This window comes from Hyperoodon ampullatus (genome assembly GCF_949752795.1).
Source record: "Hyperoodon ampullatus genome assembly, chromosome: 9".
In the NCBI taxonomy this organism is placed as follows: Eukaryota; Metazoa; Chordata; class Mammalia; order Artiodactyla; family Ziphiidae; genus Hyperoodon; species Hyperoodon ampullatus.
Genome location: NC_136922.1, coordinates 82,472,459 through 82,498,970, shown reverse-complemented (window position 1 = coordinate 82,498,970; position 26,512 = coordinate 82,472,459). Strand labels below are relative to the sequence as shown.

The 26,512-nt window shown below is 36.8% G+C and overlaps 1 protein-coding gene across 1 annotated transcript in view; it reads left to right on the top strand.

The window, feature by feature from the left end:
* Positions 1-11,191, top strand: part of POT1 (protection of telomeres 1) — a gene marked incomplete at its 5' end in the record, with an annotated part of 82,151 nt that extends 70,960 nt beyond the window's left edge. Inside the window, 5 exons of the mRNA XM_079711116.1 lie at positions 1,891-2,026; positions 5,630-5,718; positions 7,536-7,627; positions 9,176-9,281; positions 10,843-11,191. Coding sequence (XP_079567242.1) covers positions 1,891-2,026; positions 5,630-5,718; positions 7,536-7,627; positions 9,176-9,281; positions 10,843-10,955 — 536 coding nt within the window. The 3' untranslated portion in view covers positions 10,956-11,191. The remainder of the gene's footprint in view (positions 1-1,890; positions 2,027-5,629; positions 5,719-7,535; positions 7,628-9,175; positions 9,282-10,842) is intronic.
* Positions 11,192-26,512: the final 15,321 nt, after the last annotated feature.

Below are 26,512 nucleotides of genomic sequence, written 5' to 3'. Positions count from 1 at the left end.
TTCTATCAGGCTTTATTAGAACTGTCCTTGTGGGGCCAACTAAGAGGATGTCACATATGACTTCAGCTCCTTCTGTGCTTTGCTACCTCCCACAGAATTCTATGCTGAAGCCATGTTGGCCTTGACGGTCCAAAGGAAGCTTGAATAAAGAAGTCCCCTTAGTTCCTGATCCTATCTTTAATTACCAGTCAACCCTCAAGCTTTCAGTCTCACCTCCTATCGCAATTCCCATCCCACCCTCTAACCATATTGAACTGGTAATAATTCCTAAACCTAGTATATTCCTCTGTGCCTCTCTGCCATTCTATCACTGTTCTGAGAAATTCTGCTCTAATACGTCTTCAGAAGTAAGCTCAGTAATTCCCTTTATTCATCAATTCATATAAAATATTTAACGAACACCTACATGCATCAAGCACTTTTCTGATTTATCAGGCAGATTTGAGTGTTTCTTATTGCATACTATATGAACTTCTAGTAGAGCACTTCTTATATTATATTTGTGTTTTATCTTTCTGTTTGTAGATTTGTTTCTTTATTAGAATGTAAGTTCCCCAAGGTCAGAATACATGTTCTTTTAATCTATGTATCTTCAGCACCTAGAGTAGTAAACCTGGCATGTAACTGGTTCTCAGTAAATATCTATTGAATATATAAGTACATCCAAAGTAGTAACAGTTTACCTTACAGAGCCTTTTAATAAAGTCAAATGAAAGTGTATGTGAAAGCACTTTAAAAGGGTTTCATCAAAATGTAAGCTATTTTTATTTTATCATATTTCTGAGTATTATAACTCTAAGCATAGGCTAAGATCTAACTGTAGGATGACATGGCAAACCTGTGGTTTCCAGCTATCACAGAGCTGAGGGAAGAGGTATGGGAGCTGGGCAAGTTAAAACACCATGAAACTTGCTGTTCTTATAAGATTTATCCACTTTTTTTGAATAAACACTCCTTAGATTGTTGCAAGCCTTTGGTTAATTTCTAGAGTTCTGAAAAAGTTGAATTTGACAATTTTTGCCAAAGTTGTTTTTGCTATTAGGGAGAAGTGTATTTTTGGACATTCTTACTCTGCTATGCCAGAAATGCTTCCCCCTCACAATTGAATTTTAACATTACAAATTTTACACAAATTTTAGGAAATACTCAGAAGTATTTTTATAAATCATATTCTCTTTCCCTGGAGAGGAAGAATTATCAATCTAAGTGAAAAATACACCAGAAAAGGTACCAGTAGGTTTGAGTAATCAGAGATAATGCTGCCTTTTAATAATTGTGCACCGTTGAGCATACTCTTTCTTCTCAGCCAACATGATGGTTTTAATACCCACCCTGTCGTAGCATTAGGGTAAGTGTGATGGTTTTCATAGGAAAGAATGAATAAACACTGTACAGGAATTCCTGTTACATAAACTGTTTGCATCTATATTTAAGTTCAGTGTTAAACTGAAAAGATTTATTTCAAACTCAAGACTAAATTTGCCTAGACATTAGTAGTATATAGCAAATTTAATAATGGGAATCCTGTCATATTTTGACTCTGAACTTCGTTCTTTTTAGATCATTTGAACCAAAGTATTCCTGGCATAAAGAGCAATTATAAATTTTAAAAGACAGTTCATATTTCACAAACCTTATATTTTGCTCAAATCTCAGCATTTTTGCTCAGTGTTTTCTTTAATCAATGAATAGGATCCTAAGCTTACAAATTATCATTTTTAACAATAAATGTATAAGTGCATTAAATCTCTTAAATTCATGGTATTTGTTGTCTTTTTCTGTCAATCCCTTTAGTCCTTTACTGTTGCTCATGTGTTACTTAATAAGTACCCCAGTTTGCTTACTTTATATTTGTACTACTTGAAGGGTTTATTTGTTCTCTTTTAATAGGAGGTACACTTAATGAAATCTGCAAACTCTCAAACAAGTTTCATAGTGTAATTCCTGTGAGATCTGGCCATGAAGACCTGGAAGTCCTCGACCTTTCAGCACCATTCCTTATACAAGGAAAAATACATCACTATGGGTATGTTTTCAATAATGAGAATTTTGGGAATTTTTAATTTTATTTATTATTTTATTCCACTTGTTACTATATATTCAGTGGATACTTATTTAGTACCAATTTATAGGTACTAGATTTTTTGGTATATATCTATTCTTTGGATACCATATATACTGAGTGCCTACAGTATGCTAAGTTTAAGGCTGTCCCAAAGGCTAATATTCATTTGCTTTCTTTCATAACAATTTAGATATTAGTTACAGAGAAAGTTCAGAGCTGTATCCTAGTAAAAGTTAAGTGATTGAATTCCAGAATTCCTGTGCCACAAAGTTATAAATGAGTTGCCACTGAGAAACTGGAAGATATCAGAATACATCAGGAGCTAGAAACAGATGTCTAGGTTTGGAAGGAGGCAATATAGATAGAATCTCTGTTTCCACTTGATGAAACAATCACCCTGGAAGTGCTCTGCTTTGAGAAACCTTGGATTATAGAATACTTTCTGCTTTATTGGAAAATACCAAATTGTTTTTCTAATGATTGTAACATTTTATGGTCCAATCAGCTGCGTGTAAAAATTTGTTTATCCCGGGTTCTCTTCCACAGTTAGCTCTTGGTATTAGTCTAACTTGTAATTTTGTTAGACTGATGAGCATCAGATAGTATCTATGTTGTTTTTGTTTGCATTTCCTAGATGACTAGGGAGTTTAAACAAGTCTCATGTTTATTGACTATTTAGGTTTTCTCTTCTGTGAATTCCATATTCACATTTTTCTATTCAGTTACTGGTCTCTGTTTTGGTTCTTGTGTGTGTGTTTAGATGATTGTAAAAATTCTTTCTATATGAGAGATACTAAACATTTGTCAGTTATGTGCATTTCATCAAACTTCTAGTCTGTCCTGTACTTTTTAACTCTATTCTTCCTTTTGTTTTACAGATTTTTCAAATATTAATATAGTCATATTTACCAAAATGTTTGACAAGACAAAGTTTTTGCAAAACTTTACTTAGATTTCTGGATCTGATGCTTTTTTAATGGAACAGAAACTAATGCTTCAGTTTCTTACTAGTTACACATCTTTTAAGGATTTCTGTTTCTTCTTGAATCTATTTTATTAATGAAAGTTTTCTAGAGAAGTATTTCATTTATCTTTTAAATTTAAATTTATTGAGATAAAATAATTCATAATACTTTCTGATTATTTTTAAATCTCCTCTTCATCTGTTCTTGAATCCACTTCATATTATTTGCTCCTTTTTTTCCCTTGGACTGTTTTGCCAAAGCAACTAGCTTTTGTTTTTGTTGATGCTCTCTATTTTTTTATTATTGTTCTTAACTTTATTTTCTTCCTTTACTTTCTATAGGTTTCCTTGGCATTTCTTTTTTGTAATGTTTTTAATTGAATGCTTACCTCACTTAATTCATTATTTTTTAATATGTTTTTAAATATTTGTATTTAAGTCTGTAATATACCTCCTGAGAAAATAGCCATAGCTTTAACCGAAGATTTGATACGTAGTGTTTTTCTTGTCACTTCTAAATGTTTCACAATTCCTATTATGATTTCTTTGGCCCATGAATTAATTCACTGTGTATTTAAAATTTTTCCACACACTCATTTTAGGTGCTATGTTTTTGTTTGTATTTTAGTTAGATAACTTTTTAATCAAGTAGCGTGATGCATTTCATAATGATTCTTTGAGATTTGTTTAGTTTTACTTTATCCTAGAATGTGTTTGTTCATAATTTGTACATATTACATAGATTTTAAAAAGAATGTGTATTCTTTAACAGTTGTGTTTAGTGTTTAATAGTGTTTAGTTAATGTCCATTAGACAAGCTTGTTAATCGTATCCAAAACTTATCTTTCCTTTGTAACTTTATCTGTCTAATCACTTCTTAGAGACTGTGCTTAACAGCCTCTGTGATTGTAGGTTTGTGACCTATTATTCTGTCAATGTGTACTTTATATGTTTTGAGTCCTTTTTGCTTGCTCATTCAGGTTCGGTATTTCATCTTCTGGTGAATTCATTGTACTGTATATCCTTATGTAATGACTTCATCTTCAATCGTGATTTTTTGCTGTAAGGTTTATTTTTTTCTCATTTTCTTATTACTATATCAGAGTTTTTTTGGTTGGTAATTGCACGGTGTATCTTAGTCTCATCCCGTTGCTTTTATGTTTCTTTGTTGTTATATTTTAGTAGGTCTCATAAATAAATACTTATCAGTAGATTTTAGTTGTTTATTAATAGATGAGTTTAAAATATGTTAATTACTGAAACATTTAGGTTTTATTTCTATACGTATTTCTTGTTGTTTTCCACTTCATACTATTATTGTTTCTTTTCCCACCCTTTTTTTGTTATTACTTTATTTTTTTCCAGTCTTCTATTAGATTAATTTATTAAAATGTTCTCATTTTTCTCCTTTTTCCTCTTTTATTACTTTGGAAGTAATGAATTCTCTAATTTATGCTTATTACTCTTAATTTTTAATTTGTACACTTTTTAATTTGTAAACTTGCTCTATCAATGTCTAAAGTTTAATATCACAGCCTTTTTTTTTAAAGAAACTAATACTCGTCATTCAATTACCTTTTTCTGTTAAAGAAAAAACTTCTATGTATTTAAAGAGTGGAAGGGGATAACATTTAATATAGTTACCCTCTGTTTTCCCCCAGATTGCAAATGAAAAGGAATCTGCATGAACCTTTTTTTTTTTTTTTTTTTTTTTTTTTATTTTTTGCGGTACGCGGGCCTCTCACTGCTGTGGCCTCTCCCGTTGCGGAGCACAGGCTCCGGCCGCGCAGACTCAGCGGCCATGGCTCACGGGCCCAGCCGCTCCGCGGCATGTGGGATCTTCCCGGACCGGGGCACGAACCTGTGTCCCCTGCATCGGCAGGCGGACTCTCAACCACTGCGCCACCAGGGAAGCCCTGCATGAACCTTTTGAATGTTGATTTTTATATTTTTTATCCAAGCATATTTTCTCATCAACATCTCCTAAACATTAATACATATAGTAAAAAGTAAATTGCTTATACTTAAAATGTTTGTATGTAAGTAAAACAAAATACCTATACTAGATAATATACAATTTTAGTGTATTATGTAATTTTAGATTGATTTGTATACAAAGGATAACTATAGTACTAGGCATCATAAACTCTGATCCTCTAAATATGTGCTAGTACTGACTTCCTTAGAATACTTTTCTCCTGTTGCTATATTTATAAAATTAAGATCTTGGCTATTCCATATTGTTCACAGAGCCATAAAATGAAAGAGTCCTTAGAGTTTGTCTCTTTAGACTTTTTGTTTTACCAGATAAGGAAATTAGCCAAATTAATTAACAATCTGCACCTGGAACCTCTCTCATTGTCAACTTAGAGTTGTTTATTCTGAACTGTACTATCTTTTTAGATTGCTTCTATTGTAAGAAGCTTATTTTTTTAATAATTCTGTTTGTAATATGCATATTACAATACAGGAAGTGCAGTGCTCTTTTGTTTAATAATATACTTTTTAAACTGCATGCTTGAATGGCAAAAATGTTATAATAATTAAATGAGTTGTAATAATTACTTATAATAAATCATTTTTTTCTTTTATTAATTTAGATGTAAACAGTGTTCTAGTTTGAGACCAATACAGAATCTAAATTCCCTGGTTGATAAAACATCGTGGATTCCTTCTTCTGTGGCAGAAGGTTAGCTAAGTTTCTGTGTCCTGTCATTGTAACTGTCTTTGTATAAGGTGATCTCACTGAGAATATTTCAATATTTGTGGATATTGTAAAACCAGAGCAAAGGCTGAACTAAAGTTTAATTGTCCTTAAGTAAAACCATTCACAGTGGTCATAATAAAAGTATAAATGTTTAAAATAATTGAAAACTTACTTTCAAGCATCTGCCAATGTTTTTCAATTATTACATTTTAATTATTTAGTAATCATAAATACAACTTGTGAAAAATCTCTCCAGTTTATAGTATCTTGGGATTGAACAGAGTTGTAGAGATAGCTATTACAACTTTTTACCCAATACAAGTCTTTAGCTGGAGCAACAAGAATCTTTTTATATCACTTTATTAACTGTGGTCATCCAGCCTCGGCTTAAAACTCTTCAGTGACTGGGGACTCGTTACATTGCAAGGTAACATATCTTACTTTTTAGGTGCAGTACTTAACAGTGAGGCAAAATCTGCTTACCTATAATTTTAACATGGGCCACATTCTGTGTACTAGAATTAAAGTACATCTGTTCCCTCTTCTATAAAATCAACAAACTGTACATTTGAAGATAATCTGTCAAGTCTTCATTAAGTCTTTATTTCTCCAAGCAGGTACCCTCACTTCCTTTGGTACTTTCCCACATTCTTTACTATTTTATTTCTCCTCTTCAGTAAACATTCCATTTTACGAATGCTCTTCTCCAAGTTTGGTCCTCAAAGCTAGAAATAGAGCTGCAGGTGTTGGCCAATTCAGAATATGAAGAAAACCTTTATTTACCTAAGATTGGATACTGCTCCTACTTGCCTGAAAATTTTATTCTGTAGATATGTATTTGTATACTTGGTTTTGTTTTCTTTCTCTTTTAATCCAGCTATATAATACTGCTAACTCATATTTTGTTTGTGGTCCAGTGAAATTCCAGGTTACTTTTGCATAAGCTTCTTACTATGTGCTTCAAGCTTGGTCTCCTCATCCTGTACTAAATGTAGTTTTTTGTTTGCTTATATGGTCCCTCGGGGTAGGTTCTATGTTCATCCTTCTTGGTTTTAGCTCACAGTTTATGCCTATCGAGAACTTCTGAATCTTAAAAATCAATTCCTCTGTATTAGCAATTTCTCTCATGTCTGTATGCCCTAATTTATTTGTTTTACTTGCTCCCTTTATTACTGAATATGGATTCTACAAATGGAAGACAATATTCCATTATATAAGCATATTGAATATCTTCCATTTCCAGACACAAAGTAAGATGTTCATTTTAGCCTATAAATTTTCATATGATTTAGCATCTCTTTAATTTCTTCCTTTTTCCTCATCTTACCAAATTATGAAATCTCAGATTCTCACATCATTCAACCAGATGATATCTCTTAAAAAATAATCAATCCCTATGCTTAAAATACAAAGGAGAGAGACATGTTAAAAAATCCTAACTATTGAACTGTATGCTGTTTCTGAGTTGCCTTTCATGAATTGGTTTTTATGTTTTTTATGTTTTTTATCAAGATCAACTCATTTTAAATATAATGCTGTTTTAATATTTAATTTAAAAAAGATACTATTGCTCATGAGTCATTATCCCTATACAGGTGTAGTCTAATGTTCCAAAATTACCCTTCTAAAAAGAGCTTAATATATTGGTATTAGAGAACAGAAAGGGATAAGTTTTTTTAATCTCTTGAGTTATTTTAGTAAACAAGACTAACAGGTATCTAATATCATAAAACAATTTTTTCTTTACTTTGATTAAGGCATAGGAGATTCATATGGTTTCAACTTTTTTCCTTCATTAGTACTGGGTATTGTACCACTCCAACATGTGTTTGTGATGACATTTACTCTTGACGATGGAACAGGAGTATTGGAAGCTTACCTCATGGATTCTGTAAGTAATAGAGGTAGTGAAGATACTTCTAATTAAGAAATAGTACTTTGAAAAATTTTAATATATTTATTCATGCCTACTTTGTTACTGAGGAGATTTAAGGCAGCTCGGAAGAATAAATAAAAGACAAGCACATAAATCTTAAATTGTCTATGTATTTATCTCTCTTTTGATTTGACACTGTGAATCTTAGTATGTGAATAATGAAAAATTGAGGAAGTTCTATTCCAGGAGCCAAAGGCAGAGGTATGGCCACACCTTCAGGCATTATCTATTAGCATTTCACTGGGCTTTTTAAGCCTCCATATTTCATATTAGAGAGAATGAAATTACTTTGATCAGGAGACAGTTATTCTGTGTGAAGCTAGGTAGCTGTCCACAAGACCACCTTCATTTCTGACAGTACCAAGTTTGGAGGTTCCCAAGACCACCCTTACTTCTGACACCAGTTGAAAGTTCAGAGGTCCCCAAGAGCACCCTTAGTTTTGATAATTCACTAGAAAGACTCACAGAACTTATTGAAAGCTATTATGCTCACTGTTAACAATTTATTACAGCTAAAGGATATAGGTTAAAATCCTCAAGGGAAGAGGTGCATAGGGCAGAGTCCAGGAAAGTTTCTAACATGGAGCTTCCGTTTGTTCTCTTCCCATGGAGTAGTGGACAGTGTTACTTTCCTGGAAATGATATGTAACAGTACACGTGAAGTATTGCCAACCAGGGAAGCGCAACTGAGCCTTAGTGTCCAGAGGTTTTTTTGGAGCTTCATCATGTAGTCAGGGTTGGCTGCCCATGTGACTGATCTCAATCTTCAGCCCCTCCAGTGGTCAAGTTAAAACCACATGCTCCAAACTCCCCACCCTAAATCACAATGTTAGAGTGACCCAGGGTCTCCAGGCAAAAAAGAATACTCCTATGAGGCATGACATTCCAAGGGCTTAGATTACCTCTCAGAAACCGAGGGCAAAGGCCAGTGAGGTTAAATTTTTTATTATGCACATTGGGAAAAATCTGGGGTAAGGTTGAGGACAGTTTTTCTCCTGCCTAAATAAATTATTTATCCATTTATTAAATAAGTATTTAATGAGCGCTTACTATATGCCAAGTGCTACTCTTTGTGATGGGGATATAGCAATGAGTGAAACAAGCAAACTCCTTTCCCTCCTGGAACTTATAAATAGGAGAGGAGAAAAAAAATTAAACAAATAAATATATACTATATATTAAACTCTTTTAAACTTAACACTTAGACATTGTAGGTGCTCAGTATATATGCTACCAAGGTAAGCCTCACTGTATTCTAATCATTCTTATCATTAAGTCAGAGTGGTTTAACTTGATTTTATATATATGTATCATAGCTGTTTTTAGATTAAAGTAGTAAATCAGATTTTAGAGTTTAGCACTCTAGTTTATGAATTCTACGATATTGATATGATGAAATAGTCTAGATTATTTTAATTAGATAATATTCAAATAATTTTATATTAATTATAGCTTCTGAAGAAGATAAAGATCATTTCCTTGTTTCTTCATATTTTTCTTAAGGAAAAATTTTTCCAGATTCCAGCATCAGAAGTCCTAACCAATGATGGCCTTCAGCAAAGTATGGATATGATCATGGATATGTTTTGTCCTCCAGGAGTAAAAATTGGTAGGCAGTAATATTTAACAATCCATTCATTCTTTTCCTTGAAATAATACCTAGCATATGGCTAAGCTATGGATGTTTAGAGGTATTAAAAACTTTGAAATCTGAATCCAAATAAATTACTAAGTAGTGATTGATTATACTGTATGATCTACCTATTGATGAAAATAGTGGCAGGAATAAAATAGGTATGAATCATAATTCCTGAAATGAAAAAAGTTTTTAAAAATAGTTTGGAATATTGATATAACAAGGGGGAGGCAATTTTGATCACAAGCACATTTGATATGATGCTTATGCATACAAACAGTTGAAATTAAACCAACAGGGATGAAATTTTGACAAGAAACATTTCCTATAACAAACTCATTTAGCCTGTTTAATTCATTGATGAATTGTCTATTTACTATTAACTAGTTTCAGATTTTACAAGTTTTTATTTTACTATATTTTTGTCAGCTTTAGTTGTTTTCTGTGTAACATTTGATTCATCAACCAGTCTTCAGGTCAAATTGTATTGATTACACCTACTGCCACTGATTTTTCCTTTTGTGGCCATTATTTCTCTTTGCATTGAAACTTGCAGATCTAAGCCATTTTAAGACAACTTGACTTATAACAATTTTTCATCAGTAACAAATTTTACCACCTGCAGATCTAGCTGTTGTCAGTTTAACGTTTATAGGTTATTTTAAGTCAGGTTTTATTTTCCCCTGGTCAGTCTTTGCATTTTATAACAATTCCAAAAAGATAGTTTTTGTACATCCATAACTAAGTCTAACTTACATACTTTTATTTGACGTCAGCTTTTATTTTTGTTGGCTGCTTGGATTCTTTTGGATAAATTTCTGCAAATAAAACTGCCATATCAAAAAGCATAGGCCTGATAGGCTTTTGAAACATACTGCCAGATTGCTTTTCAAGAGCATTTTACCTATTTGTGGTTCTACCAGCAGTGTAGGAGAGTGCCTGTCTTGCTTGACCCTTGCCAGTAGTGAGGACTATATTAAATGTCTTTCAAATTCAAACTTCAAGAAATATTAACAGACTGTTCTAGAAGTTATAAACAGATTTACTGTGGTCATGACCAAAGCTTGGGAAATGGCATCTATGGCTGCCAACATTGCCTGGACACAACACCTGGTACCTGACGGGAATTTCACCTAGACAGATGTAAGGGCGAGCTGGTTTCTTTGCAGTCAACCAAGAAAAACAAAACGGGCAGATCAGTAAGTGATAAGCAGAAAAAAAAAGGAATAAAAGTTGGGAATGACGTAGATTACTACCTTTGCTATCAACTATTTTGAAAAACCCCACATTTAATGACTTTTTCCTGTTGCTGGGAAAAAATTCAAATTAGTCAGAATTGCTACAAAACAATAACATGAATCCAGTGTGTATTTGGAAGAGCAGATAATGGTAAATGTGGTGAGTGTATTTGTTTACTTTTCAAGCTAAATTAAATATGTTAATTTTACTAGCTAAGCATTATGCTTAGATACATATTTCAGAGTTATTTGTTTAGTTTTAATGGTTAAATAGCATTTCTTTTTTTGATTTGTAGATGCATATCCATGGTTGGAATGCTTCATCAAGTCGTATAATGTCACAAGTGGAGCAGAACAGCAAATTTGCTATCAGATTTTTGACACCACAGTTGCAGAAGATCTTATCTAATTTTGACATTCAACTTAGCATATGTAAAATGCTATAATTTTGGAAAACATTACTATTTTCTATGAGATTGCTAGAAAAGACATAAGATTTCAGCTCTGAGTTTATTTTCCATTTTAACCAGTATTTAAAAATTTTTTGACAAATAGGCATTGTGTTATCTTAATGCCCTCTTATAAGTTAAAAATGTTCCTGTTGCTCAAAATATTCAGTATGATGGCTGTGAGGGATATAAAAGAGAGACATCGAATAAATAAGTACTGTGTTTTCATTTACTCTTTACTCTCCTCCTTTCAGAGAAGCTATTTTGTTACCCTAAAAATCACTCTCCCTATTGTTTTTTCCATGTATCAGCCACTGATTTCTCTGCCATCCATCATGCCTGGTTGAGCTTCTTTTTCTGCCCTGATTTTTATATCAGCAATTTGGATGATTTTAGCATGTATATGGGATTAGGAAATGTCCTTACCTTAAATCTTCCACTCTTACTGAGCGCAAGGATTTGATCTGCTTTGTTTTTATGCAAAGGGATCTGCTTGAACAAGTACTCCTTGAAGAAGTGCTTGTCTGAGTGAGCTACAGTGTGCTTGAAAAGAGTGATTTGCTTTAAGTGGAAGTAGCAGAATTGCTTTCTTTGGGTGCTGGCTTTGACCAATTGAGGATAAATCCATTTTTTCAGACCTGAATTATGTGCTTTGATTGCTTGTTTCTCTACATGATATTAGAAGTTATTCCATTCCTCCTCAACCTAATCAAGTGGTCAGATCTGCAATGTTAGCGACTTATGTAGGTTACCCTTTTTGGTAGGGTCTTATGTAAAATATACTTACATTTCAGGTTGAACATTGAATGAGAAATTAACTCAGTATGATAGTCTGCTTTTTACCTGATGATATTTGTCAAATTTAAAATCATGAATATTCAATTTTATACAAATGCTTCTGTATATTTATATGTAAAGGTTTATGTACGTTATTTGCTGAAGACTGAGAGATACAGATCTGCCTAGTTCAGTATTAGTGAAGAATAAATAAATGTACACATTTCAACTGTTTCGTTTATTTGCCCTATGTTGAGCTGAGGCATGATTTGAGGTGAAGAATCAAAGCAAGTGTGTCAATATAGCAGATATTTAGGACTGTCTACACACCAGGTACCATACTAAGTAAGCACTTAACATGTATTTTAGTTTCAAAACAACCCATCTTCCTGATAGGAAAACTAAGGTTTCACTGATAAGCTGACTTGACCAAATGCATACAATTATTAAATGCCAGTCAGCACTTGAATTCAGGTAGTCTCTGCTCAGGGGCTGCCTTGTTAGCCACTTCAGGCCTCTGGAGCAAAAGCTGGTATGGGGTTTTCTGCAAGTGAGTTCTCCCTTAAATATCTTAAGTAACATCACAGATAGAACCAAAAGGCTTTTCACACCTTATTGGCCAAAAGGATTGAATATGTGATTTTCTCTGCTCATAATAACTCTAAATTCGAATTCCTGAGTATATTAGTACATCTCCAGACCTACTACCCATCTGCCCCATCGCCGAATTATCAGCTTGTTCAAGACAATGAAAGAGACCAATGCTGATGTTTTGGAGATGTACACTCTTGGTTCAAAACATATTCAAGGAAAATCTTTTAAGAAATGTTTTAAGAAATTTTTGATATTGGTGGTATGCTAGGGGCACAAAAGTGAGAGAGGCATTTTCTCTTCCTTCGGGAAGCACCCAGTCCAGGAGAGTAAGTGTCAGAGGTGCAGGGAGTGCCATACGTGTCAGCCTGTGCTGTCTGCCAGTTAACAAAGTAAAACTGAATTTTCATGATTTCTCTTTACCATTTGTTTTGTTTAGTAAACCCCTACATTGTCATCATTTTTGGTTTTGTTTTTAACTTTTCAGTTTTGAACAAGAAGCGTTTGTCAACCCCTAGTGTTTATCCAGTGGTGATGTATGTGCCTTACCCTAATCGGGAGCCCAAGTGTAAGGGGAGTTCCATTTCTGGAGCAACAACTGGACAATAGTCCATCGTGCCCAATTTTGAGCCCTGTCCCCTTTGTAGTCTGTGAATATTGGTAGAATCTTCCTGTCAGATTTTAAATTACACAAATTTAAGAACGTAGTATGCGTACAGCCTCTTCCTCAGTCTCCGGTCTCCGCAGCATCCACTGTTTCAGACACTACTGGATTCTCTTGAGGCCCCCATGCTGTTCTGTATGAGGAAGAGAGTGCATGTCTTAGAAAATCTGAGGCAGCCAATTCCTCTTTATCTAGATGTGATAATGAAAAGTGCTCACAGGCTCTTTCTGTGGCCACCTCATACTGCTTTATTGGAGGGAACTATACCTGCCGAGAAGGAGTGCATCATTCCCCATTTCGTTTTACCCTGGTCATGTTGCACATTGGGTGTTGTTTCTAAATAAATAGAGAAAGGCTGGTGTTGATGGAACAGAAAGAGCTGAATACATCTTTGACTACCTGGGAAAGCAGTCTCCACACAATACTGGCTGCCCGGTTTTCAAATCTGTAGATCCTGTACCCAAGCTACTTGCACACACAGGAATGGGCCAAAATCTTTCTCCTGCCTGTTCCCCAGCTGACTGCTCTTTTGTTTCCAAAGTCAAAGCATGCATTTGTCACTAATTGTGACTCTCAATCCAGCCAATCTCTTCTATACTCTGTGGAAGCTTTCATTGGTATCTGGGGAAAATGCTACATTCTTCTGATTATTTTCAGTATTTTGAATTTTGACCATGCATTTCATCAAGTTTTGTTTTTATCTAGAATTTTTTTTTAATGAAAGTGATATGTACTTGTAAGAATTTGAAACAGCATAAAGTATGTAAGGTTGAACTAATTCGTGCTTTAACTAGTGCCCCAGAGGAAACCACTTTTAACAATTTGGTGTATAATTTTCCAGACTGTTTTCCCGGAGAACCTGTAAGTATGTGTATATATACATATTTTTAAATAGCATTATGCTATGAATATATTTTGCAACTTGCCTCTGTCACTTTGTAGAGTGGATTTTGGTTTTTTATGTCAGTACACATAGAGAAACTTGTTTGTAATCATTCAGCAAAAGTCACTTTTTAGTGGGGAATTCTCCGATCATTTCACTTTCTATTTTTGTAGTGGTTTGGGGTCTAAGTGTTCTTCTTATGCCAGTTTTGGAATTTTATATTTTTATAGAATGTATTCTGTTGTTGACTTTATTACCTTATAGTTATTCGTAATATTTATTACCTAGTTTGTATTTTATCTGGTGTATTTTCCCTTTAAATAAATCTGGAGCCCCTGGGACCTGGTTTCACTATATCTCCTGGAGTTTTTCAAGTGATTGGAATTTTGAAAGTCTGTCCAGACTTCCTAATACAGGTTAGGACGCTGCCATGACATAGCTGTCTTGAAATATTCTTTTATGCTTTAAAGAACTCATTGTGAAAAGAATTATGTTAATATAAAAAAGGAAAACGCCTCCTGTATTGCTTTTCATTAGGAAATTCAGGTTCTGTGAATGATACGATGAGTCACACTCAAGTTCTAGAACATCATTTTAGGGGAAATAAAAAAATTTCTTCCTCTGCTGGTCCTTCAGTGTCTGGATAGTGACAAAGCCTCCCACCCACTCTAGAAAGAGGGGGAACTAGACAGCTTGTAAAATCTGGGCAGAGTGATCTTTCTTCTCTCGGGTACTTGGAAATAGTATCGGAGCTCACCAGCGTGCTCAGGTATGTGAGATCATATCTTTTGGCAGTCAGGAAATGAATCAGTAGCCCTATGTATTATTTTTCCCTGCAGTATTGTGATTTAAGCTGTTAGAAAGTTTGAGATCACTTAGGGTTTCAAAGTGATGATCATCTTACATGGAGATTAATGGCCCTTCCATTCAGGACTGCATTTGATGGGTAGAGAACTATTAGGCATCAATTACAATGATAAGAATAATGCATCAATGTGCTGATGCTCCCTCAGATGTGCTGATCGGTGAAACATGGATAGCTCAGAGACTCCTCTGCTATTTTTAGACCATAACAACATCCTGATGAATGTCTATTTTTTTTCCCCTTGAAATCTAGGCCACAAAGTCGCATTTGTATTCGTGTGTGTGTCTGTGCGCGCGCGCGTTTGTTCTCTGCTTTGAGTTCACTTTGCAGGGCACTATGTTGGAATTTACTTGACAACCTCGTCCACAGCTGCCAAAGAAACATTTTCAACTTGTGTGAAAGTTTCTTTTATTTCATCTATTCACAATACTTTGAAGATATGCAGCATGTTTTTATTGAAAGCCTTATCTCTATTAATAAAATATTCCATCAAATATTGTTGCAGTTTCTAAACAGGTACCTTTTCATATACAACCCTGAAGCCCTGGTATATACCTTTTTTTTTTTCCTGTACATTCAGAATGATTTTTCCCTTCTGTGAAATATGAACTCCCAGATAAAAGCCGATTTGTCTTTACATATAACTCTATTCCTGAGCAGATTTTTGTCCTCCATTAGAGGGCAAAGTCCTTCTAGAATTTCTCTTGCCAAGTTTAGCTACCTCATAAATGATTTTCTGTCCCAAGCTGCCGTTAGAGTTCATAGGAAAGGTAACATTTAAAAATTACAATTGTTGGAGTCAGATGAAATACTGCTTGTGATAGATGGGCACGGTTGTGGTTTTATTGGGTTGGATAGGAAGTCCTATGTGCTTACTCCCCATTAGATGGGGTTCTCGAATGATAAATTTGCCCTTAAATTTTGGAATCATTAACAAATATTTCTGCACAATGATCAAAGCTTAAATGGAGGTTAAGATAAAGAATACAGAGTACAGAATAGGCACTTAAAAGTCAGCTCATACATTCATTTATAATTCATACTGTGTCTATCCAAAAAGAGTTGGATGTGGTTTATAATAAAAGATGGACATGGGACACAACCTGTAGAATTAGGGCAAGAAGACAGGAGCTAAATAAAGAGAAGAGCGTTAATTCAAAATTCCTAACCTATGGGCTACTACAGGTTTTGAACAATACTTCTACATGAAGATGCAACAGGTTACATAGTTCTTATTAAATAACAAGAATGATGTTCTTAGATACAAACCTTTTATTAGTCTCAATTTTAAGACAAGGTAGATTTTTTAAAATGTGAAACAACAATTTTTGAATTAATAGTACTTGAAACTTGATCCAAAATGGTGAGAGGTAAACTCTGCAAATGGAAGAAATAAAGCAGGGGAATTTCCCACTGGCTATCCACCTTTTGGCTCTTATATGAGGCACTTTTTTTTTTTGGTTTTGTTATTAATGATTAAAGTGTTTCAAATACCTATGCATATTCAAGAATTATTAGAAGCATTAATGAATTACCACAGGAGAAAAAAATCAATTCCCTTCAGATGCAAATATCACTGAGAAAATTAGCTCTTTTTACCTTTTTCTGTTCTAGTTGCAGGTAATGAAATAAAAGAGATGTCTTGTATTCAATGTTTCATGTCAGGAAGAATATGGGTTTTAATGAATCTCAGTCCTTAGGAAGATAATATGCTCCAGTATTTCACCTTCAGTGTTCCAGGAAAGGTATTGCTTTAGTCATAAGTAAAACAAGCTTCACACTGGTGCCCAACTGGGAATTTGCTGGGAGAGTATTTTATCTACACCAGATTTACTAAGCACTAACTGCCCAAACGTTAGATCTAGTCATCTTGATTCCTCTCTTTCATTAACAGCCCACAACCAATCCATTTGAAAACTCATCATAGATCGCTCTTTAAAGTTCATCCAGAATTTGACTACTACTTAGCACCTCCTATGCTACCATGCTGGCCATGCAACCATCTTCTGCCTTGACTACAACCATATCTCCCCAACTGGCCTTTCTGCTTCCACAATTTCTGCACATGGAATATTCTCCATACAGCAGCCGGACTGATTGATTAAAACGTAAGGCCAATACCATCATTTTCCAGTGTTCTCTAATGTCACACAGTGACCTTACCATGGCCTTCACCGCCCAATGCGATCCATTTCCTTACTACCTCTCTGACATCTTTTACTATTACATTTTTCCTCCCACTCCTCTCCACTGGTCCCCTTGTTTGCCTACCAGGCAGTGTCTCCCTTCATGGACTTTGTAACTTGATGTTGTTACTTTAGTCTGGACATTGTTGAACTCTTCCAGGTGCCTTGTTTCCCACCTCCCCCCCATCCTCTGTAACATATAAGGTTAGGCCTTCCTAACCTTATGGGAAGGCCTCCCCTGATCATGTAAAGCCCACTCTACCCCATCATGCTTCATTCCCCACCCCTGACTTAATTTTTTCTATTGCACTTATCCATGTGACATCGTTTTACTAGTTCATACTGTTTCGCTTTCCTAAAAACAATGAGCTTCTTAGAAACAGGGAGTTTGATTTGTTCACTGCTATTTACCCAGTGCCTAGAAGTTCCTGGCATATAATAGTTGCTTAGTAATGTTCCTAGAACCAACAAAATATTTGAGACTCAAAATCTGACAATACTAGAATTTAATAGCACCTAAAGTGATACTAGCATTTAAAGGGATTTGTGGCATGCAGAAATTTGCATTTAAAAATAAAACCTAGGTTGGGCTTCCCTGGTGGTGCAGTAGTTGAGAGTCCGCCTGCCGATGCAGGGGACACGGGTTCGTGCCCTGGTCCTGGAAGATCCCACATGCCGCGGAGCAGCTGGGCCCATGAGCCATGGCCGCTGAGCCTGCGCATCCAAAGCCTGTGCTCCGCAACGGGAGAGGCCAGAGGCCTGCGTATCGCAAAAAAAAAAAAAAAAAAAAAAAAAAAATAGGCAAAAAGAAGACTTTTCAAATAAATAAAATTTAATAATTTACCACCAGCAGACTTGTACTATAAGAAATGCTGAAGGATCTTCTTCAGGTTGAGGGAAAATAGTGATCGGGGAACTCAGATCTTCAGGAAGGATTGGAAAGCAGAAGGAAAGATAAATAAGCAGATACATGTAAAAGAATATCTTTTTTTTTCTCTTAACTTTTTAAAAAGACCATTGCCTTTTAATGCAAATATTATATATAAGGTTGTATTGTAGGGTTTATAATGTATGTAAATTTGAAATATGTTAACAATAGCACAGAAGACGGGGTAGATAGGATCATGCTGTTATTAGGCTCTAGCATTTTAGATCGAGTGGGAAAATATTAACTCTAAATAGATGGTAATAAATTAAAGATGCTTATGATAATTATATATAAATTACTTCTAAAAAATCAGCAAAGAGGCATAGCTAAAAGCCAAAAAAATTAAAATGGAATCTAACTAGTATTAACTAACCCAAAAGAGGGAAAGAGGTCATGCTTTTTATTCTATATAAAACTTTAATAAAACATAAGAAAAAAATACAAATAAAATGAAAAAAATAGATCTGGTGGATCAGCATATTGGGAGTGGAATTCAGGAATTTATATTTGATAACAACCCCTGCCCATCCCCCCTGCCCCCGCTAATTACGTTGCTCCTCCATGATCGAAACTACTGGTGTAGGTAGACCTTACCACCTTTCCCGTGGTTCTGAAAGCACAAAGCCTCTCACAAGGCTATTTGCTCCTTCCTACAGACACATCACTCAACTGTAAGAGCATCAGGAACCTCAGACTTGTCAGCTGGAAGAAGCTGGCTATGGCCTAATGGTCTGCAAAAACTATGTTATCAAAGTGACAGCAGTTATGAAAGCCTTGGAGAGTTTAACAGCTTGCTATTTCCTCTTTTATTCTTACATACCTCTTGCTAACTTTTATCTTCCCTCAATTTGTCTGCCTTTTATAGGCATTTGATGGAGACAGAATTATCATAATCTGACACTTCCATTTTTACAGGAAAGGGAGACCTGCGGGGGTATATCAATATTCTCTGTCGACTCACACATTTGTGGCCTGAGCAAGTTTGGCCTTGGGGTTTTAAGGACACAAGTCTGTGGCACTTTCTGTATTTATATAAAGTCAAAGCTGTGTGGAAGATGACAATCTGTCAGAAATGCTGGTCCAGTGGGGTCAGCAGTGTGTAATAAGGCAAGTCATGAGGGATTGAATATATGTCTGTTTCTTGTGCCTCGAGATGTCGCTTTCCATCACATTGAGGCAAAAAAGGAAACTCTTCAGAAAATATGCTGATTTAAAATCAGGAAAATAATTTATAATGGTAATGTGCATGGGCTAAGTGTGGAGATTGCATGTACAAATCTCAAACTGGATTTTTTAAAAAGTGGAATTTTTGGATCATAAATGCTTATTTAATGTAATACAAAGAAAATTTTATAATCATTTTGGAAATACTGATTTTTTTTTCCAGTAGCCTTCTAGGATGGCAGATAAGTTTCCATATGTCCAGGTATATAATCTCATAAGAATCCTCTAGGTTCTTAATTTAATATCCTGATGTAGGGTTATGTCTACTTAATTTAATTTTTCTACATCTGACTCTCTGTCCCACCACTCAATATTTATTGAGTAGCTAATGTGTTTCAGACTCTGTGCTAGGCAGTTGGGATACTGTCTCCAACCTCACATCTCTCAGTCCAATCAGGGATGCCCACAATTAGAGACAGTTATGAGATATTGTGTTAAGTACCGTGATAGGGAAGTACAAGCATGTAGGAAAGTGTATGTAATTCAGACTTGGGATGTCAGAGAAATCTTCCTGAGAGATGTCATCTTTAAGTTGAGACTTAAAGAATGATTAAGATTAATGGGGAAAGAGGAGGAGTACAGAAGAATGTTCCAGGAAGGGGAACCAGTATTTGCAAAACCCTAGAGGTAGAGAGAGCATAGAAAATTTAGTAACTCCCCCCCCCCAAAACTCAGGCTATCTGAAATAAGAGGTTAGGTAAAGCAAGAAGGTTAATTAGTGAGAGAGACAGAGAGGCTTGTGAGGAAAGTAGATGCCAGATCATGGGAAATGTTTAAGCGATATCAGGAACTTGTTGTAATGACCAGAGTGATTACAGTGTTTTAAGGGCAGAATGGCATGGTCAGACTTGTATTGTAGAAAGATCACTCTGGCTGCAGTATAGAGAATGGACTGGAAGTAAATTTGGAAGGACCGGGATCAGGAAGGTCAGTGTGGATATTGTTAGGTAATCCACATGAGAGGTAATGGTGACTTGAACTAGGGTGATGACAAGGGGATAGAAGAGTACAGATTCCTGAAACTTTAAGTGGCAGAATTGCAGGACTTGCAATATAAGAGAAGGGTCATTGGAATCTAAACTGAGTTATAAACGATGTGGATCTCAATAGGACTTCGTAGAAGTGGTTTCAATAGAACTGAAATCACTAGGAAGTAAAACAATGTTAAGGGAAGTAACACAGTGAGAGAGCTGGAAGAGGAACAGTTTGTACACAGGGTAGGACTTTGAGGTTAAGATTTCAGAGGTGGAGAATTGTCAGGTGATGATAAAGCCCAGGATGTGGCACTGGCAGCGTGTGACTGAAGGTGAGGGATGTGAAGATCACTGAAGAGGCAGTAGGCACGGCACTGGATGAGATTCCCACACTAAAAAAAAATTCTTTTGAAATGAAAATTGAGGCTGTGATGAAAATCATGAATCAGGCATAAATGCTTCAGTGAATGAGAGGGAGTTACCAGGAAGTTAGGAGGTGACAGAGGGAAGGAAGAGTAGAGGTTAGCATAGACCAGATGACGTCATGGTAAGTGAGCCAGCCTGTATTTCTCAGGAGAAACAAGCAGAGACAAATTTCCTTCAGTAACATTCTTCCCTTGTGTGCCAGATCTCGTGGACAGAAGTTGATGAGCGCAGTAGCTGATCTTATTTCCTAGTTACATCTTGACACTTCAACCCCAGCTAGCCTCTGCGCTCTCACAACTCTCTCATCCCTTCGAGTCCCACTTCTCTTGGTGTCCTACTCTAATGGCTTCCCCTTTTCTAACATTTACAGCTCCTTGGAAATGTGTGCAAGCATGTGTCGTGTGTGTGTGTGTTTGTGTGTGTGTGTGTTAAGGGGAGGTGATGGTCATTCTACCTGTACGGTTTTTGTGTTTAGTTTTTGCCTCATAGAAATGATGATCCTCTGGATCCAGAAAAGAAAAAAAATGAGTCATTGTCTGAGAGGTCAGCTAAGTGTACAAAATCAGTATTATACTTATAGACACAGAGATAGAGATGTAGATAAACAGATAAGCTCTAAAGGTTGAGCGTGTGAGAAGTTAGAGGGTCATGAAGAGCAGTACTGAGAGGAGAGATGGTCATTCTCTACGTTGTTCTAGATCAGTTGCTGTATTTGAGATTCTGGATGCTCAGGACTTCACTGGAGCCAGAATGAAATCATGTCTGCAGGAGTCACTCTTTCTGTTGATGGGGCATGGGAGAAATGAAAGTGGGATGGAAGGGAAAAATAGTATTTATAGAAACGATCGTCACGAGGGCCTCTTATTCCAACAGTAACTGCTGTAAAATGGGGGAAAGCAGAGCCTTTTACATGTGTCCAGACTCTGAGATCACTGAGAGCAAAAAGTGTGCCTTATTGTCTTTTCTTTGCCTTTAGGGGTTTCTGCAATTTTATTATAATTTTTTTTTTTTTTTTTTTTTTGCGGTACGCAGGCCTCTCACTGTTGTGGTCTCTCCCGTTGCGGAGCACAGGCTCCGGACGCGCAGGCTCAGCGGCCATGGCTCACGGGCTCAGCTGCTGCGCGGCATGTGGGATCTTCGCGGACCGGGGCACGAACCCGCGCCCCCTACATCGGCAGGCGGACTCTCAACCACTGCACCACCAGGGAAGCCCTATAAAGTTTTGAGGTGTGAATTTACTTAGCATTTTCTGCTTGGGATTCATTGAGTTTTGAATCTAAATATTAATGTCCTTTAACAGTTGTGTAGAATCTTCAGCCATCCTCTCTTCAAATAGCTCTGATATCCTTTCTGGAACTTGAATGGCTGCACATTCCTTTTCATCTTACCCTCTACCTACTCTTGCTTTCACTTTCTGGATAATTTCTTTTCCCTGCAGGCTTGATCATTCTCTCTTCAGCTATGCAAATCTGCCGTATAATCTTTTCACTGGGTTTCCTAACTTTAATGTTTGTGTTTTCAGTTTCTTCAAGTTCTATTTTTAAAAACTTAAAGCCAGGACTACTTTCAATTAAAATTTCCCCTCAAACTTTCTTCAGACAATCAAAATGCTGATGATTGGGACTGAAGCTCAGGTGAAAGCTTACTAATGATTATAAATCCTCAGAGGAGCCATCCGGTGCTAGACAGACAAACTTTGTTATTCTCTTCTAAAGAGAGGATTTAGTTCTTATCCACCTTTACTCTGAGGGTTTTGTGTGCTGGGGTCCAAGCTGTTTTCAGACTTTAGCCTTTACCTTCTGCCTGCTTATACCCCCGTCCTGCCATGGGGTTGTCAGAAACCACTGATAACAAAGCTAATTTTGTCACTTACCTCCCACAGTTCTTGCTTTCACTTCAGACTTGGACTCTCTATTCCTCAATTTTGTGCCAGATCTGCTAGGCTTTTTTTTTTTTTTTTTCCGGTATGCGGGCCTCTCACTGCTGTGGCCTCTCCCGTTGCGGAGCACAGGCTCCGGACGCGCAGGCTCAGCAGCCACGGCTCACGGGCCCAGCCGCTCCTCGGCATGTGGGATCCTCCCGGACCGGGGCACGAACCCGTGTCCCCTGCATCGGCAGGCGGACTATCAACCACTGCGCCACCAGGGAAGCCCCAAGGCTTTAAATTTTAATATTTGGCACTAGTACATCTGTCAGAATTCATTTTAACTCATCCACAAACATGTCATTTGCATGTTGATTAACTGTCACAATCTCCTCTGTAACAATCTCAGATTGGATTTGCACATAAGTCACAACTGAACAGATTTCTATTAATTCCAAAACCTCATATGAAATAATTGTTTTTCTGAAGAAAATCTGTAGCCAGTGTGCAAATTATACATTTTGTTTATATAGTTGATGTTTTAATTATGCATTTGTTTATACATAAAACTTGGATTTCCAAATCAAGGACTATAAATATAAAAAAGATCTAGCCAAACTAAAACGCAAACCTCATGCGATCAAATTCAACAGTTTGGCAGCGGGACGCGCGGTAAATAGATCCACCCTGGCAATCCGACGCAGTGCATTTCCTACTGTAAGGCAGAAGAGGGCGCTCTTCCCCACAGTATTTTGGTTTAATCCTCCAGGAGCAAATCAGGTGTGAGAAGCCAGCCCAGTCAGAGGAAACACCGCACAAGTTCAAGCAGCATCTTGGCGGAGTCCTACTGGACACCTTGAGAAACTAAATTAGACCTATCACAGCTCCGGGCGGGAGGACCTTTCTCAGTTCTGTTGAGGTTCTCAGAGATTCCAAATGGCTTTGGAGGAATACTGAAGTTACAGTGTCCACTCAGAACTAAAAAAAGGAGGGTTTCAACCCAGTAAGTGCATCCAAGTGAATTCCCAGCCAGCAATCTTAAGTGTTCTGGAGGCAAACTATACTAACTCGATGAATGCTTTCTGACCAGGTAATTAGAGCAGCATTCACTCCTGAGTAGGGTTCTAGAAGGTGGAGGAATTCACAACTCTGAAAATGCAGTAGACGTTGAATTCTGGATCCCTTCCTTCACATGTCCCTTAACAGTTTGAAATACAACATTAAAGTTCATGATCTCTGGAGGGTTGAAGCTTTGAACTGTCTCTGCCCTTTAAAGAATGGTTCTGGCTCTATGTTTTGGGAACTCAACAGCTAGGATTCTCCTGCATTATTTTTATCCTCCTTTAAATTGCACTATGATTGTCATGAGCCTCACTTCTTAAAGTAGTATTGATAGCATGGAAACATTTATTTATTTTAGTTAACAATGAGAGGGAGATTCGCCTACTCCCAGCCTTAAGAGTGAGTGACTATACCAATAACTTTTAGGTCTATTTTTAACTGAACTGTTACCTTTAATCCTGTCCTCTGAGTTAGTTTTATGTAACTCTACATTATAGAGGCTTTGAGATGCTCATCCTTTTATCCCAGTCACTGTTATTAATGCCCAAAGAGCACTATGTTCTTGATTTTAGCAAATCAGTGGGCATTTCTTATTTTCAGCAATAGGCTGAAAATAAAAACAGGGTTGACACTTAATTGTGATAGGACGAGTTAAATAGCTCACATTAAATTTGTTCTCAGAAATAAATGAAAAAAAATCATCTATAAACATAGGTTATCATGTGGAAATGATACATCTTTCAATAGGTTTCTAACATTCAGAAAATAATTGAAGCGTTATGTATGTTTTCAAAGAAAAGTAAGTAAAATGGAATGAAAAGGCATTTATTGGCAAATTGACCTCCAGCTATTCTTCAACTAAAATCTTTAGCTAGGGAGGCAGTTTGTGCCCTAGAGGAAAAAGCAGGAAAGTGAGGAACCCTGGGTCCTGGGTTTACCATTAATTAGCTGTATCACTGTGATGTTTATTTCCAATTCTGAGTCTCAGGCTACAGAGTTGTCAAATGTGCAGGATGGGGCATTGCAGGTGGAAAAGTCATCTGAGGAGTTAAAATTATTCACACTTATATGGTATTTATTAGAACAAATAAAAACATATATATGTATCTATATTTATATAGCTATAAAGAAACTAATGCCTATATGAGAGATTTAGATAGATATAGATACACACACATGGCCAGTAAGGCAATATGGTGAAACAGGAAGTAAAGGGTAAGAAAGGAAGGAGAAAAACAATTTGTGGGTAATATTGCTCTTCTATTTTTTCCTGGCAAAGTTGCTTCCAAGTTTCTTGAGTTAAAAGGAAAAAAAATATGTAAGAATTATTTTCGTCCCATGGAAGTACGTTTTGTTTCATTTCCAAATTGAATGAATTACTTTGACTTAACTACTTAAGTCAATATGTCAAGGATATTTTTTTCCAGAAACTAATACATAAATTTTACAAAGCACTTTTTCCCAACATCTTTTCAAGTTTAAAAGGTTGTAGCTTTGGGTTTCCCTGGTGGCGCAGTGGTTGAGAGTCCACCTGCCGATGCAGGAGACGCAGGTTCGTGCCCCGGTCCGGGAAGATCCCCCCTGAGCCTGCGCGTCCGGAACCTGTGCTCCGCAACGAGAGAGGCCACAACAGTGAGAGGCCCGCGTACCGCAAAAAAAAAAAAAAAAGGGCTGCAGCTTTGCCTGCAGTCCTACACTTGTGCACAGCTCCTAACAACTGACCCATTTATTTCCTGGGTCCAAGGCTATGTCTTACGGCCCCTCCCCTTCCCTTCCTCCTCCCCTCCTCCCCGTGTTCTTCCCCCTCATCCTTACCCTCTCTTTCCCTGGCTCACTGCCCCGCCCCGACCATCTCTCCTTAGGCCCACACTATTCTTTCCTGGAAGTCTCCTGATCCATGAGTCTCCTTTACCATCTTTCTTGATCTGTTTCTTAGTTTGTCTCTCTGCCTTTTCTATTTTTTTCTCTCCCTTTCCCTTTGTCTATCTCCTTTCTTGTTTCTTCACTGAGGACAATGTAAAATGGACCTATAATTTAAAAATAAATGAATAAGATTGTGTTTCCTGTTCTAATTTCAAAATAGGGTAAATTGTTTCCATGTTTCTTTAAAACAGTAATAAGGGCTTCCCTGGTGGCGCAGTGGTTGAGAGTCCGCCTGCCGATGCAGGGGACACGGGTTCGTGCCCTGGTCTGGGAGGATCCCACATGCCGCGGAGCGGCTGGGCCCGTGAGCCATGGCCGCTGAGCGGGCGCATCCGGAGCCTGTGCTTCGCAATGGGAGAGGCCACAACAGTGAGAGGCCCGCATACCACAAAAAAAAAAAAAAAAAAAAAAACAAAACAGTAATAAAACCACAGTAATTAAAAGAAGGCTCTGTGCAACGTGTGGGTGTGCACACACACGTGCGTGTGTGAGTGTGCACACTGCACTTGTGTTGTTAATCGGATATCTGTTCCGGAGAGCAGTGCAGTCCTTCCATTAAGACAACAGTGCAGTGTCTCTGTTTGCTCTTCAGGACCCACACTCCACCCTCCTCTCCTCTGGTCACACCCCCCTGAGGCTAATCTGCCTGAACGAAGTCAACAGAGATCCTGTTCCCTCAAGTCAGGTTTAGCAAATGGGAATTCTGGGAGCATGCAGGAGGAAGGTCACTGCTCTGTGCCGGCTGACCCGCTCTTTCTTTCTGAGTTTTGATAACTTTACTTCCCACCATCTCTTTAGCTTGGGTTTCTGCCCTGTCCTTTCACTTCCCCTTTTAATTAGATTTTTGATAAATAAACCCTCCTCAAATTATCCTAGTTCAAGTGTGTCATAGGTAGCCTGTTGGAAACCTGGTGGACACAGCAACCTTCATTCATTTAGTAAATATTTTTTCAGTGCCCACTAAGTGTCAGGCTTGGCACTGAGCTTCAGGAATATAAGTAGTTGGCAAAAAACAGTCACAGCCTCTGACCTCATGGAGATGAAAATTTAGTTTGGACAGGTTTTCCCACCACTGTGGGTGGCCGACATTGATTGAACTTATCTTTTTTTTCATTCGATACTCGATAAAATCTAGCTCAAACTCAATGTA